Genomic DNA, 17,241 nt, shown 5'->3' with positions numbered 1-17,241 from the left:
TAAATGCACCTGTCAACAATTATGTAGAACTACCTGTCTACAATTAAAATCCTTTATATTTTACCTCAATAATTGTATAAAAACTCAGAAAATTCCATTCATATTGATATGACAAATAACAATAAAAATCCCACAAAAACTCAGAACTGTGGCGTCAATTCCAACTCGAGTGGCCCTGGAGTCAGTAGAGATGCTCTCTGGGGCTTCCCAGGGTACATATTGTCAGGATCTCAACCGTCTCCCCTGGTGGGGGCTGCTGGAAACACTGACCTCTGCTTAGCAGCCTGCGTTGGGCCCACTGGGCCCCCAGCACCCCTTGTTGACGGGATCTATCCTTCAGTTGACCGCTGCGGCCACAAACCCAAAAGCAATAGTAACGTTGACAGTGTGATTTCAAAATTCAGATCCCTCCAATCCATTTTCTACACATGCTTCATGCCAAAAGGCGTTCATTTCTAGACATGTTAATGTAAAGGTCAGTTCATTTCTCTAAAGGCATTACTGTTTAATTCTGATTAAAATACATGTGTTCAAGCTCATTTTAGCAAATCACCTTTGTGAGAATTATAGCATATGCCCAAATCTCAGTACTGAGAAACTTCAACTTTCCCAAGCATTAACTCAACATCTGTTGTGTATGTTCTGCTCAACCAGATGCTACAGCTCTGGGAAAGAGGCAGAAAACACAAGGTCTGTGTTTGTACTTGGAATCCAGACGAGACACATGGGCCGTGGATCTAGTGCAAGATGTAAATAAGCACCTACCGGCGTGCTGTGTATGGTGCTCATTATGAGGGGCTGTGGAGATGAGTGGCGTAGTGGTGATGTGTCAGGCTGCAAACCGCAAGGTCAGCAGTTCCACCACCAGCTGTTCCGTGGGAGAAAGAGGAGGCTTTCTACTCCCCTAATAAGTTACAACCTTGGAAACCCATAGGAGCAGTTCTGTCCTGTCCTGTAGGGTCACTGTGAGTTGGCATGGTGACTGGATGGCTGTGGTATTGGTTTGGGGAGTTGATAGAGGTTGGGTCAAGTTTTGTTAGAAGATACTTCTGGCAATTAATTTTGAGACTGATTGTCATTTTATACAATTTTTGATTTTGCCCTCTCATCAGCTCACTGCCATTGAGTTGATTCTGACTCACAGAGACCCTGTAGTAGTGGTTCTCAACCTTCCTTCCTAATGCTGCGACCCTTTAATCCCATAAACTTATTTTTGTTGCTACTTCATAACTAATTTTGCTACTGTTATGTATTGGGCGATTCTTGTGAAAGGTTTGTTTGACCCCCAAAGGGGTCATGACCCACAGGTTGAGATTCACTGCTCTGTAGGATAGAATAGAACTGCCCCTGTGAGTTTCTGAGACTGTATCTCCTTAGCAAAGTTGAGAGCTTTATTTTTCTTCCTCTGAGTGGCTGGTGGTTTTGAACTGCTGGCTCAGTAAGCTTATAATTAGACAAATATGTTGGTGCTAATTTAGCATGTGTCTGCTTTTCTGTTCTCTGATTGATAGAAAACGAAATTTGGTAGAGCGGTTTGAGGAGCAGAGTCCTTCCATCTGTTCTGAGCCCTCGGCAGCAGGGCAGTGGTGTCACTGATAACCTGCTTTGAGGGCGGAGCAGCGGCTTTTGTGATTTAGTGTTGCTCTCAGTTCCATCAGGCACTGCCGGTGAACCACCGACATGATCTCACTGTAGTGATATTTCTGTTCACAACCACTGGAGCCAAATGTCGTAGGTAATAAATTATTGTTGGTGAGGATTATCTGTGCTAAAATGTTCCCTTATGGTACTGTCCCAGGACGTGACACTTAGACATTTGCTAGGAGGTGTTTTGTGATTTCTGCAACACATTTGGTCTGTATTTTCGAATGCATGTGATTAATGAAGAAAAGTTATGCTTTTAAGCAATGTTTAACTTCCAACATGTTTCAATAGGTTCGAATTGAGCAAGTGATAGTGGCTGAACCCGGAGCAGTTTTATTGTATAAAATTTCTAATCTCCTCAAATTTTACCACCATACAATTAGGTAAGTGGAATGGCGAGACACACTTGCTGAGTTCCTGCGGTAGCCCCTTTAACTGAGAACACAGTGAAGGCGCCTTGCGTTTTCCCAGAGTGTCGGACTAAGTACAACTAGCCAAACCTCTGTCTCCTATGTACTGTCACACGATGTGCCCCGTACAAGTGTATTCTCTTGAGTTCTCGCATTTCCTTTTTCCTTCCCTCTCCAAGAACAACAGCACACAGACACACACACAGACACACACACACCTACCCGATAGAACACTATAAAGTATCTGTTCAGTCTTCCTGCATTTGCAAGTGAGACCCAGGCTAACTAAAGCAACGACACATTATACTAAAAATAGGTTGTAATAAGTAAAGTGTCCTATTCTGGATGTGAGGAGCCTAATTCCTCCTTGCACATGTCGTTCTATCAGTGGCAAAGTAGCTTCAGCTTCTCTGCATAAAAGCTGCTTAGCTAAAATGTGATATTTGACTCCACCATTTGAATTCATTTTTTCATGGCATACATTTGTTGGGCTTCATCAAAATGTCAATATAAGGCTGTGTTATAAGAATTTAAGAGAGTGAACCAAAGGTATTGCTTTGGGGTTTCAGTTCATACATTCACAGGTTTATTCCAAGCAGAACATGATTGAACATGTCTGCCATCTGTGGACGGCTGCAGTCAAGATCTCTCAAGAAGATTCCTAACTTGTCTTGGTCTTATTAGAGCGCCTTCAAAAAGAAGGAAAGATTAATCACAGCAGTGGCTTCTAAGGGGATCTGCTGGACCAGTTAAGCTCAGCTAATAAGCTTTAGGGACTTTTGGGATCCCCAAGGGGTGGTTTCGATAGATTTTCTTGACACAGCACAATTAAGAAACTTATTATGAAAACTTTTCAAGAGAATTGAAAATGAACTGATGAGAAAAAGGCCAGGTAAAAGGCAAGGAATTTTTTTCCCATGAAAATAGTGTACGTACTTATTGTTTAAGGGTAGAAAGGGCTTTCCTATAAGAATTTACTTGGAAAATCAGGAAGTCCTAATATTGCTCCTTCAGGCTCTTTGTTCTCAGTGTAAACAACTAGATGGAGCATATGTGGAGAAACAGTTGCTTCACATTAAAAACGTTTTTTTGTTTAATGAACATTCCTATGATTTTGTGTACAATTCTTTTTGGCGTACTCTGATATATAGAGCTGAGTTAGACTGTGTTTCAGTGATGATGATACTGTATTTTTGATAGTTTTCATATTTTTCCATTGAAAAGTGAGTCAAATATTACTTTGTATCCAATGTAGTCATATCAGGAATAGAAGGTTTGATCATGTTGTTGCAGTTTCCCACCTCTCCACGCCCACTCTCTAACCGCTTCCCTGACCACGCCACCGTACTTCCGCCCGCTCTCCCAGCCGACACCTCTTGCTGTCCTCTCCCTCCTCCTCCAGTCTGGCCGGGTCGCTCTTCGGACTGACTCCTGTGTGGCTGTCTGCCGCAGCGTATCCTCACTGTCCTGCTTACTCCCTGGCGTTGGAGCCCGGATTCCCTGGCCAACTCTGAGAACGTAAACATTTCCTGGAGCCTGGATAGGCCTGTGTTCCCAAGCCTGGAGAAGGTGAAGTGTGGGTGTGTTGTGGTTCCATTTCAGGGTATTTACATGTAATAGCTTGCAATGGATGCAGTGCGTTATATGACTTTTTACCCTGGTTCTTTAAGGAGCTCTGGCAGAGTAGTGGGAGAAGGACAGTCTCAGAACCTCATGGGCAGTTCTGCCCTGTTCTGTAGGGTTGCTATGAGTTGGTATCAACTCTATGATAGAGTTTGGTTTGGGCTTGGATGTATAGTGGGTTTAGCATTAGGCTGTTAACCACAAGGTTGACAGTTCAAACCCACCAAGTGCTCTGTGGGAGAAAGATGGGCTTTCTGCCCTGGAAATATTTATAGCATTGGTTACCAAACTTGTTTGACCCACCAGCCCTTTTTCCAAAAAAAACCCCGATTACTCAGTACACCCCACCACCCAGGGTCATTAGAAACTTTTATATTCTAGCCCATACTCCAGGATAAGGTGTAAGTAGCTGTTTTAAAAGCCCCCATGGCATGTTCCAGTGAGCCCCAGGGGACTGTAGTGCCCGTTTTGGGAAACATTAATTTACAGCTTGGAAACTGGTGGAGTATATCTCCTCCGTCCTGCAGTGCTGCTGTGAATGGGATTTCTGGACTTCGGTTCTTTAGAACAAACAAGAAACTTAGGCGATATTCCCCCTAACCCTGAGCAGTTAGTGCCTTTGCCCCAGTTCCTTGGAGAAGCCACGGGAGGGTTTCCCGGAGCGCTGCTTCTCCCCGGAGAGTTTGCTGCTTTCGCTCCACAGAGGACCCAGATTCTGCTGGCAGGAAATGCTGTGCTTTGTAAAATCCTGACTTGATTTTCATCTCATGGGTTCTTGCTGCCTGGCGAGGGAAGCCTTACTTTGACTGGCTATCTAGAGGGCGGAAACACAGGTTTTCAAGACCTCCTAGTGGATATGTGTTGGACTGCTAACTGGCAGTGTCACCAGTTTAAAACCACCAGCCACTCCTTGGGATAAAGGTGAGGCTCTCTAACGCCTGCAAAGTGTTAAAGCCTTAGAAACCCACAGGGGCAGTTCTGCTTTGTCCTGTAGGGTCACCATGAGTCAGAATTGACTTGCTGGCAGTGAGTTTGGTTTTTGGTTGACAGCAGCTGGGAGAGGAGTGTGCCCTTTGGGACAAGGTGACCCTGTGCTTGAAACCCTCTCGGGCTTCAGTTTTAAAATCTGCACTTGAGAGATCTGCTGGCATGCAAGCAGAGCTTTGTGAGAGCGGAGCAGTCTGAAGCTGCTATGCTGACTGTGGGCTGGGGGCCGGAAGTGGGAAGACTGATGGCAGAGAAGCCTGGTGGCAAAGAGACCTGATAGTAGAGAGGCCTAATGGAAAGCAGGGGGTAATGCTAAGAAAGGAGCAGCTGAGAGAGCTGAGCGGGCTGCTATGCTGGCTGTGAGCTGGGCCAGTTGGCAGTGGAGCAGCCCAAAGGCAGAGAGCTTCACTGGGAAATTTGAGCAAAGAGCTAAAGTAAAGAGGCCAGCAGTGGAATGGCCTTTCCAGCAGAGAAGGCAGCGAGCTGGCAGAGAAGCCACACATGTTGATTATTGGTTAAGGGCAGTGGCATTAGGATAGAACAGTCTTGAAACGGGTACATCTTACTTTGTAACTGACTCGTGCTCATGGGCTTTATTAGGGAAGTTGGTTGGTTACAGTTCAGGATCAGAAAAGCTAAAGACACAGCTCTTTGTCCAGGACAGGTTTTCCAGACCTCTCTCTGGCCCTTGGCGTCTCAACCATGTTGCCCCGTGACCTCTGCCCTGCTCAGGCAATGTTGCAAAATCTTTTTCAGGGCTGCTAATAAGTGCTCAGTAGGTTCCCCACTCTTCTATCAGACTTAGCCCAAAGGCAGTATGTTTGTGTTTCAGCAAACCTTGCTCCCCCAATTGAGTGCCTGGAGGCACCCACTCTGAACCCGCCTCCTGACTGAAGGCGCTTAGCTTTGCGTGCTCTGTGGCTGGGAGGTCCACTGCTGTGTCTTTTTCTCTATTTTGTTTTTGTGTGTGTGCCTTTTCTTTTTCTTTTGCTGTTACTGCTTGCTGTCCTGGATTGACGAGGCTCAGTATGTAGGGATCTCGCGGTCCAAAGACATGCTCCATTCTTTACTCTTCTTTCTTGATGGTAGTGAGATCCCTTCTGCTTCTGAACGATCTCATTTTGTACCCAGCAGGATGGCAAAATGGGCCAATTCCCACATTAGAGTTCCAGTCACAGTGAACCTTGTTAGCAGTCACTCACAAATGAGTCAGCATCTTAACAGTACCTTCCCTCACCCTCTTTGACTCAGACCCACCAGGAAAAAGTTGGTTCAATGAGAGTAACAAAGAATATTGCTAGAAGAGCCATTGCAAGTAATTTCAGTGCCTGACAAATTTTGTTTGGTTTCATTACATTTTCTTGCTCTGTTGCTTATGCTCGTATCACCGCCCCCCTCCCTCTCCCTCCCCCGCCCACCTCATGGAAGTACTTATTTTCATTGTATGTGTTAGAATGCTTTCCAATTTATTTTGGCATTTGGTTTATACTATTTTTTACTGAAATACCTTTTTTGTTTTCTATCAATAAAATTATTATGGCTACCTGTTTAGAAATTTGTCTCTGGCTACTGATTTTATCTGTCTGTTTTTGTTTTTGCTTCTGCTTTTACTGATAATTTGCTTTATCTGCATGATTTATATAGGAATACAAACTCATGATAATTTTAAAACATATTAAAATACATGGCATTAACATTTACTTTTATAATATATCATATATGGTATAATATCTATCAATTAATTCCATATTTTTAGCTAGTTGCTTATCAGGATTTATTAATGCTATTGTATTTTTAAAACCTACCTAGTAGTCTACTTTTTATTCTATGTATAGATAGATTGTTGTGACTTAAGGCAGTATGATTTTTTAATAAGATTAAAATCTATTTGTATATCAACAGAAAATGTCTCAATATTTTAAAATAACTTTTAGTACATGAATTAGAAGGATTAGATGAATAAAATTGGAAAATATTTTGTATAAAAGGTTGACTTATGTCCTGGCACAAATGGAAACCTCCTGGGATGAGGTCTAAAAATATCCTTATAAAGGCAAGTTGAGGAATGTAGACCATGCAGTGTAATTGTTTCATAATATCTGCTTTTTCATAATTATTAGCATAAATATAGTGTCATTTAGGCAACTGTGTAAATTTGAGAAACTATGTAAGGCATTGATATGATTGAACAGTTTTGATTAAAGAATGAATGCCACAGAATTAATAAAATAGAAGTATTTAAATTTCAAGTATTTCAGTGCTATAATTGGTATAAAATATGTTATTTCAAATTATATGTACAATGAAGACAAAAAGTTAATAGAGTTACTGAGAAGATCAAAGACACGACTTCATTGTGGATTATACTTAATTGTAATGAAAATGGGAAATGTCACAACTAGACCAGCAGACATGATAAACAGGAAAAAAAATGGTGAAAGTTGCTAAGGATTTCATCTTACCTGGGCTCACAATAAATGCTCAGGGAAGCAGCATTCAGGAAGCCAAGTGATGGTTTGCCCTGGGTAAATCCGATGCACAAGAAGTGTTAAAAACCAAATAGACTTTGGTAGACAAAGGTGTACGTGACCCAAGCCTTGGTGTTCTCGGTCCCTTCACGTGCATGTGAAGGCTTGGGAAATGGATAAGGAATAACACAGAGTTGATAGATTACGTGCTGGCACACAATTCTTAATGTACCGTAAGGCTGTCAGAAGACTAAGGAGCCCTGCCGGGGTACTGGTTATGTGTTGGGCTGCGATCTACAAGGTCAGCAGTATGAAACGACTAGCCACTTTTCGGGAGAAAGACGGGGCTGTGTAAGCTTGTAAGAAGTTACAGTTTCGGAAACCCACACGGGCAGTTCTGCCCTGTCTTAGAGGCTCACTATGATTCAGTATTGATTCAATGGCACTTGAGTTTGGTTTTGGGGTTTTTTTGGCTAGAAGAATGAGTAAATCTGTCTTTGGCTCGAAGAATGAGTAAATCTGAGATGTACACTCAGAGTAGTTACTAGAAGCTGGTATGTTGAGACAGCCTTACTTAACTTTGGACATTTTGTCAGAAGGGAAAAAGAGTGGAGAAGGACGTCTTCTAGGTAGAGGATCAGTGCGGAAGAAGAAGACTGTGAACGATGCTGTGTCGTACTTAGGGTTGCTGTGAGTCGGAACCAGCCAGACGGCACCTAGCGACAACAGCATCGATGGAATTACTACTTAGAATTAAAGTGTAAAGAATTTTCATTTACTCAAAACCAAGTCTACAACAAAGGCAGGATAACGATAGGTTTTGATGTATTTTGAGTGTCTGTTCTAACCTGCAATTTTGCTAAAGAAGTCGTGAAATATAAATCGTGGTTGTTTGGGTTCATTTGTTTTATCACTTAACTCAAAAGAAAAAAAATTAGGTTTTAGTATGAAAATTAATTGTTTTCAATTTCTAGATTGTATTCTTCACCAACTCTTTATTTAAGCTTAGTGGGGTTTTGTTTGTTTTTTAAGCATTTTTTTCAAAGAATTGCATTGTTTCAGCCTGTTTTCACTTCGGACTACTTTTGCTTTCAGTGGCATTGTTGGGAACAGCGCAAGCACCTTGCTGACTACTGTTGAAGAAATGCATTTGCTAAGCAAAAAAATATTCTTCAATAGCTTGAGTCTTCATGCAAGCAAATTAATGGACAAGGTATCTTTTAAAAATGTAATTTTTCCACTGTGCGAATGGGACTTGTTCACATTTAAAGATGTTGTTTCTGTGTTTTTCCATCGGTGATGATTTTTCCCCCCATTTGATACAATGCTCTTTCGAGTTCCTTCCTCTGAACAACGGCATTCATTATAGTCTGTGTTCCTAGAATAGTAGAACATTGAGTCATAATTGAGGCAGATTCCTCAATCTGTAATTCCCTGTCATTTGCTATGACCAAAAATGTGTAACTAAGGCAAACGTCCTGTATTTACATGACAACTCAGATGATAGCTGGATTGGAAAACTGGAGTTCCCATGGGATATTTTTCTTAAGCATTTTATATTTTTACCCTTTAATGTACCAGCTTTTGTCTTTATCAAACTTGTACTCTTCTGAGTTACATACTGTAATTAATTATTAGAACAAATCAAAAGCACTGTACACACAATGCACCCATCCCCCACCCGCCACCCACCCCCACACAGGCAGCATCAGACACCTAGAGTAGACTTGTGAGTCTGGACCTTAAGGAATAGGTTAACAGTGATCAAGTCCTTCTTTATTTTTACTTTATTACAGAAGATTCAGACTTCCAAGGATATAGTATGTAGTATTACGTTATGGGGGGGTGAGGGGCCAGCCCCTACCCACTGCTACTATTACTCACAGGTTCAGTAATGCACAATTGTACTGTTGAGATATATAAGTATTATATTAAAGTCATCGAGAGCATGAGAGATATTACAATAATGCAGTCAGACACATTACATGGTAGCATTGCTCACCTCAGCCCAGCTTGGTGGTCCACGTGGAGAGAGGGGGAAGGGAAGGAGGGCAAGGGAACAAGGGAGAGAGGAAGAGAGGGGAGCCAGAGAGAGAGGTCAGAGAGCTCTATATTGCTGACCCACGCCTATATACCTTTGGGGGGCATGCTAGCCCACTAATGACAAGTAGAGACATACGTCACTGGGAGGGGCTGCACTATAGGTTACACAGCAATGAGAAGGGGTGGTCTAGGGACATACACACAATAGGAAGAAGAGGGATTGGGGTATACACGTGACAAGATGGGCGGATCCCAGTTTCAGGATGGCAGCCTAACTTCAGATGTCACAGAGCTGGTTTGGCCTATTCCAGGCCCAACTGATAGAGACCATTATCAGTAGGATACGAACTCCGCCCACAGGAGTCTGTCCATTGTCCCCAGCAGCAGGGAGCAGGCCCAGTGCAGTCTGGCAACTGATTCCCCTCAGGAGGGAATGCTTGCGCATCTGACCTTCCCCCACAATAGTATATGGTTAGCTTTTTAAAACAATCAGTCTAGATAATAGGTTGGCTATATTAGAAGTTTTGTAATGTAATATAAAACAATAGCAATTCAATTTAGAGTGTCTGGCCAATCTTTACTCTCCGAAACTTGGAGAACCTTTAATAAGATTTTGCTTCCAGACCTTCATGCATAACACAAATTCTTCTTGTATTTGTAAAACTATAGAATCTGCTTCTATATATTTTCTTTTTAATATATTTCTGTTTGCACAGGGGTAAACTAAAGATTATTTGTAATTGGGTATATATCAAGGCAAGTAAAAAAATATTGCTATGAAGGTGTGTTAGTCTGGGTAGACTAGAGAAACAAATCCACAGAAAATCATGTATATAAGATGGAGTTTTATATAAAGGGTGAGTGTACATTAAGAAAGCATCCCAATCCAGTGCTGTCCAAGCCCATTAGTTCGACACCGATCTACAAAGTCCTCCTTAATCTCACAGAACACATGCAGTGACGCCGACTGCAGGAGGAAATCCGGATCAGTGTGTGTGTAAGGATCTCAGCGCTGGCAGGGGTCTCCACACGGCTGTTCCAGCACCCAGGGCTGCATGAGGGTAGGTCCATGTGGCTTCTCCTCAGGGATGTCTCTCAGGAAGTGAGCCTTGCCAGCTGAAGCAGGGAACTGGCTAAGGCAGCTGCACCCTGGTCCCACCATCAGAGAGCAAGAGACCCGAGAACTAGAAAGGCGAGGCTCACTGAGCCATTTATCTCTCCACCCTTCAATTAATCCCACATGTGTTTATCGGCCAGGTTGGCACGATAAACCTTAACTATCTCATAGGGTTTTAAGGCACTCATGATGGCAGGGTGGTTACGAATTGAGCTACTAACCGAAAGTTGGGCATTTCAAAAGCACCAGCCACTCCACAGGAGAAAGATGAGGCTTCCTACTTTTGTATAGAGTTACAGTCTTGAAAACACTCAGGAACAGTTCTACCCTGTCCTATAGGGTCACCATCAGTTGGCATTGACAGTACGTTAGCAAGGTTGAGTTTTTTTACTAGGTTTCCAGTTCACATTTCTGTATCTCTATATGTAGTGTATGCATGGGTCTGTTCCAAGCGTGTCTCTGTGATCAGTGGATGGTTGCAGACAAATTATTTTAGTAATCTATTCTTCTTTGCAAAGAGGGAGATAATAGGCTTATGGATTTAGATAGGTGAAGAAGGGAATATGCAGAGGCCATTCTAAGTAGTTGATGCAAATAGAATATGCTAAAATGAAAGCTACAGAAAACCAATAAACAAATGTTCTACTCATGAAAAAAAATCACTGAGCTGGAAGCCTCAGAATTTGGTGATTGATTGGATAGGGGTGAAAGGGAAGAGTCTAGGATAAATTGCTGTTACCTTCCTGGGTATCCTTGATACTACTCACAATGATCTAGAATACAGATGGATACCATCTGAGGATAAAGATTATGGTATTAGTTTTAGACACGTTGGGTATGAGGTACCTATAAAAGATCTTTTAGAATTTATCTTACGGGATAAGCTATACACAATGTCTCATATATATATGTATAGTAATATATATATATATAGTAAAAGAGATCGTAGAATCCATGGATGTGGATAAGTCACCAAGGATTGTGTTTTTGACATATTTTATAAGAGTTTTGGGAAACACTGGCATTACAGAAGAGAAATGAAACTCCTGTAGGATACTGACAAGGAATGACCAAGGTGGTAGGACGGAAGGGAGCAGAAAATTTTGTTAAGAGACATTAGGAGAAAATAACATTTTAAGAAGGAGTAGGGCTTGGTTAATACAGACACATGCTATATAAAGGGAGCTCATAAAGTAACGAGAGCGGGTTTGGACCAGTGAGGACCATTTCAGTCATGTAGTGAGTACAGTGAACGTCCATAGACTATAAAAACTCAGTATAAAAGTATAGTGTGAAAGTGCATAGAGAAGTCTGCTGCCTGAAGCTGCTCCAATTGGATAACCTAGGCATTCATACTAAGAAATTTGAAAGAGAAAAATGAAACAAATTTCTTTTTGAATTGTATTTGTCACTTTATATTCTCTTAAAATTGATTCACGTGTTCAGGCACAAAGGTTTTTGGCAGGAGCCCTGTGGTGGTGTAGCGTGTTCGGGTCTGGACTTCTAGCTGCATGAGAGATGATGAGTGAGGCTGTCTGTTCTCCTAAAGATTTCCAGCCTTAGGTAGACACTGGCCAGTTCTGCTCTGTCCAACAGGGTCACTATCAGCCAGAATCGAGTGCAGGGCAGTGTGAGATGGTTGTTTTAGCAGAGGTTTATCTATACTGTTCTCTGAAAGGTTTTAATGATTTATTTGTGTTGAATGCTTCTCATTTCTGATGTAATAGTTTTAAGTTTTCTCCCCATTATCCATGTTTAAACTTGATAAAAATTAGTTAGTTTTGCTGAGCTGTCCAACAAATTGGCAGTTGATTTTCCATTTTCCAATTTAACCCAGAGATTTTCTTTCTTCCTATTTATGAATCATTGTCTGCTTCAGAAATTCAAGTGACTCAACTGACAAACTGTCGGACCAATAAAAATGTAGTTAGGCAGTTTATCTTAACTGACAGTGCAACCAGGATGCTTATCCTTAAAACAAATAAATTAATTTAACCACTTTTTATTTCATTTTTACCTGCCTAAGTTTACTTTTGTTCATGTTCAGAAATAAGGATCTTATTGATTTTTTCTTAATGGTCATCCATTTTTTGCTGTATTTTCTTTGCCAACTACTAAGTCTAGCTGTTTGCATCTATACACATGAGAATGAAAGTTGTGAGGCTGTGGGACATTTTAATAGGCAGTAAATGTGAGGTGTAGTCCTGGCATCTTTCACTTAAGACCTTGAACAGAATAGGTTGAAAACAGGAAAGAAAGCAATTGTAATTTGAAATGGGAATTTATTAAGAGCCAGTTAATAAGGTTTATAGCAGTGAATGGGACCCCTCTTGATTTATTAAGGTCATTAGCTGTTGTTGTTTTGGTATTATTATTTTATTGACAATTGTGCTCTGAACTTTTTTTTCTCAGGTAACTATTGGCCAGGATTAAGGAAGATGTCATTTATGTGGGATTATTTATATAACCAAATCAGAGTTTCAAGGGCTACCATTCTTTCATCAAATTCTAAAGGTCTATATTTTTCTATCTTGTGAGCAATTTTATTTCTGAAGAGCTTCTAGCTTTCTGCAGCAAACACTTAAATCAGAATGCTCTTCGTTAGCAAAGCACCCAGGGAAGATCTTTGTTAATTGAATTTTAAGTGGATAGTAAAATTGTTAGGGAGAATAGCTTCTAAAATAAAGATATAGCCAGAGATTAACTCTTTTTTATATACTTTGTGTTATGCTTTTTAAAAGAAATATCTGGCAGCTAATTCTATATCATATTTTTTTTTAATTAATCAATTTATTGGGGCTCATACAATTCATCACAATACATAGATCAATTGTGTAAAGCACATCTATACATTTGTTGCCCTCATCATTCCCAAAATTCTCTTGCCTCTTGGGTTCCCGGAATCTGCTCATTTTCCTTCCCCCCCGACCTTCCCTTCCTCCTCCCCTTTCCCCCATGCACCCTTAATAATTTATACATTATTTTTGTATCTTACATTACACTGTCCGGCGCCTCCCCTCACCCACCCCGCTGTGCCCGTCCCCCAGAGAGGAGGCCATACACGGCTCCCTGTGATCCATTCCCCCTTGCTACCTCCCCCTTCCCTCCTGGTATCTCCACCGTCGCCCCCCGGTCCCGAGAGGCTCCTCCGTCCTAGATTCCCTGCGCTTCCAACTCCCATCCGCACCGCTGTGTATCATCTGGTCTAACCAGGTCTGCAAGGCGAAACTGGGGTCCTGGTAGTTGCGGGGAGGAAGCATTCAAGAACTAGAGGAAGGTTGTGAGTTTCATTATTGCTATACTGTACCCTAAGTAACTCATCTCCCCACTCCCCCTCTGCAAGGTATGTCCAGTTGTCTAGAGATGGACATTGGGTCTCCATCGCGCGCCACCCTCATTGACAAGGATATGACGTTTCTCCCCGCCTTTGGTGTTTAAAGCCTGGTCCCTTTGGCCCTTCATGATCACACATGTTGGTGTGCTGCTTCCATGTGGGCTTTGTTGCTTCTGGGCTAGATGGCCGCTTGTTTACTTTCAAGACTTTAAGTCCCCAGGCGCTATAGGTCTCGATAGCCAGGCACCATTAGCCTTCTTCACCACACTTACTTATGCACACATTCATCTTCAGTGTTTATGCGTGGAAGGTGGTCACACAATGATGGTTTTTGTTATTTGGTGTCTGCTGCCTGTTCCCTTCAGCACGTTGTGTTCGCACAGGCTCATGTGCTTCTTCTCTGTGGACTTTGTTGTTTCTGAGCTAGATGGCTGCTTGTTTGCCTACAAGCCTTTAAGACCCCAGACGCTATATCTTTTGATAGCCGGGCACCATCAACTTTCTTCACCACATTTTCCCATGCACACATCTGTCTTCAGCGATCATGTCGGGAAGGTAGATATAAAATGACCGTTTAGTTGGGCAAGGTGTTCTTGTATTAGGGGAGTGCGCATGAGGAGGCCCAATGTCCACCTACCGCCCCACTACCAAACCAATAATTATTGCACCTAGGTCTGTTCCCCCCTTAATCTTAAATATATTTACATATGTACATGTCTGTACCTAGGCTTGTATATATGCCCTTTGCCTCCTACTTCTTTCCTCTATTTCTTTACGCTTTCCTCCTGTCCCAATACCATGATCAGTCCATTCTGGCTTCAGTAGTTCCTCATGGTTGCCTTGACCGTGGTCACTCCCTACCAGTCCTCCCGTCCCCTCCCTACCGTTGGTTTTGAACCATTTGTTGTTCCCTATCCCTAGGTTGACCAACCCTCCTCCCTTCCTCTACCTCCTGCACTCCCATGTCCCTCCGGGGCCATCGGTCCCTTTATTTTCTTCAAGGACATTATTTTGTTGAAGATGGACCTTTTTCCAAACAAAGCAGTTTTAAGTACTTTAGTATTCAATCTGTGTGTACTGCCTTCCTCCTCAGACACTCCTGAAATATTCATAACTGCAAATCTAGCAAAGTATAAAGAGAATATGAATCTATACTGCAAAAGATATAATGCCATCTCTGTGTAAGCTCGACAGGCTTGTTATAAAATTCTCCTCACTGCAGTCACTCTTCGGTTTTAATTTGAACGGATTTGATATGATATAAATAAGCCTCATATATATTCATCATAAATAGAATTGATTTGCCCAATATTTTGAAATGTGACAACTATGCACAGCAATTTAAGAAACAACAATAAAAACCAAAAAAAACACACCTGAAAAGGTCCTTTAATTAAATTGTGATCTAACTTCCCTGGATGTGCTTACTGCTTAGAATTCTTTCACTGCAAGTGTAGCATGGTTAGCCACAGTGTGGGCATCATCTGGACGGCTATTAACAACTAGAACACCCCCCCTCCCCCCCCACTGCTATTGAGTTGAGTTTGATTCACAGTGACCCTGGTGCATAGGGTTTCTGAGTTCATGAATCTTCACAGGAGCAGCCTTGTCTGTCTTCCATGGAGCATTGGGTGGGTTGGAACCATCAACCTTGTTGATAGTAATCTTAACTGTTAGCGCTGCCAGGACTCTTATTCTCTAAATAAATGGATAGATAGATAAATTAAAAAAAAATAAGGCAACTAAACTTCCTACCATCAAATCAGTTCTGACGTATAGCAGTGCTAATAGGACAGAGTAGAACTAACTATCCCTGTGAGTTTCCAAGACTGGAACTTGACAGGAGTAGAAAGCCCATCTTTCTCCCACGTTGCAGCTGGTGGTTTGAAACTGTGGACCTTGCAGCTTACAGCATGACCATGAGGCCACCAGGGCTCCTTAACAGAAACAAAAATGTAGTAAAAATATTGCATATATATAAAGGACACTAATTTCTGTCCTTTTAAAATCTTACAGTATAATAAATTTAATTTTACCCTTGTTTGAAATTACATTGTGGGTTTCTATTAATCTAAAGTTGCCTATATAATTTTTTGTATTTAGTAGCTTTTGTCAAATTTATAAGCATGTTTGCACACCTCCCCCCTTATCATCTACAAGGTAAAGGACCACTGGTTTGGAAGGTTCAAAGGATCTAAGTCACAAGGACTTAAGATTAACTATAAAATTTTAATATGACAAAAGTTTGTGAAAGGTATGGTGCTTTATTTAAATATGGAGTAGACTTTGTCTTAGTTTAAGATATTGGGGTCATTAGTGCTTATAGGGATGAATGCAGGACTGATCTTAAGAAAAAGTTATTAACAGCATCTGACCTTATATTCTGTAAGGTCTACACATTGCCCTACTCGGTGAAATGTAACTTTTAACAAATTCATATTCAAGTAACACTATATCAGTCAAGTCAAACTTAATTTAGTGTAGTGATTAAACTCATGGCGAGACTCTAACGTCAACCAGCCACTTGTCAAAACAGAACACTCGGCAAGCTGTTGTCCCTCTTACTTGTAATCGCCTAGTATCCTCGTTACAATGGAACTCTGTACTTTTGGTTCATTGGGATTAAATGTTTTTAGATTTTTCTTTATAAATTATGAAATATTTGTTTTTCTTATAAGGAAAGGTTAAAAATAATTAGAGGTAACATCTTTTAAAAATTACATGTATACACAGACGCATGCACGTGTATACTATTTTGCAACCTACGTTTAAAATTTATTTTTATTCCTTTTCTCATATTTTTAAAAGATATATTTAATATTATACACATAAATCATTTTCCTCCATGAAGAAGCCAATATTTTTATATGAATTATTTGGTTCATTTTCCATATAGTATTAATAATTCCAAAGTATGCCCTGGCCCTTTCCCAATGACTTACTAAGACACAAGGTGTTGTTTAGTGCAATTAGATATCAAAATAGATTGTTAGATTATAGTATGTTGTTGTATGGAGCCCTAGGGTGGGAGACGATTCAGAGCTCAGTTGTCAACTAAAACTAAAAGGAGCCCACACAGAAGTACCTCTGATGAAAGCCCCGATGATCTACTTCCCTAGAATCAATCATTGGAAAGCATATAGACCACTACACTTATGCCTGTCATGTATTAGAATCAATTCAACGGCCACTGGTTATATTACTGTGTACATTTTATGGCTTAACACCCCCCTCCCCCAAACACTCTCTCTCTCTCTCTCTCTGTCACATACACACACAAGCACATGCACACATGTCTCAACAATCCTTTACAAAGACCTATTAGAGTAGAACTCCTGAAAGTTTCCAAGCTTGTGAATCTTTTTTTATTTTAATCATTTTATTAGGGGCTCATACAACCCTTATCAAAATCCATACACACATCAGTTTTGTAAAGCGCACTTGTACATTCATTGCCCTCATCATTTTCAAAATATTTTCTCTCCACTTAAACCCCCGGCATTAGGTCCTCATTTTTCCCCTCTCTCCCTGCTCCCCACTCCCTCATGAGCCCCTGATAGTTTATAAATTGTTAATTTGTCATATCTTGCCCTGTCCGACATCTCCCTTCACCCA

At 41.2% G+C, this 17,241-nt stretch overlaps 1 protein-coding gene across 1 annotated transcript in view; it reads left to right on the top strand.

Annotated features, from left to right (window-relative positions):
* COG6 (component of oligomeric golgi complex 6) overlaps positions 1 to 17,241 on the top strand; it is an 84,314-nt gene that overhangs the window by 40,630 nt on the left and 26,443 nt on the right. The window contains exons 11-12 of the mRNA XM_004711269.4: positions 1,936 to 2,027; positions 8,228 to 8,345. Of these exons, the coding sequence (XP_004711326.1) occupies positions 1,936 to 2,027; positions 8,228 to 8,345 (210 nt within the window). The remainder of the gene's footprint in view (positions 1 to 1,935; positions 2,028 to 8,227; positions 8,346 to 17,241) is intronic.

This window comes from Echinops telfairi, unplaced genomic scaffold, assembly GCF_000313985.2.
Source record: "Echinops telfairi isolate 266 unplaced genomic scaffold, ASM31398v2 ScPeMD7_11;HRSCAF=52, whole genome shotgun sequence".
Lineage (NCBI taxonomy): Eukaryota > Metazoa > Chordata > Mammalia > Afrosoricida > Tenrecidae > Echinops > Echinops telfairi.
Note: the sequence above shows the minus strand (reverse complement) of the source record. Positions and strands in the feature narration are given on the sequence as shown.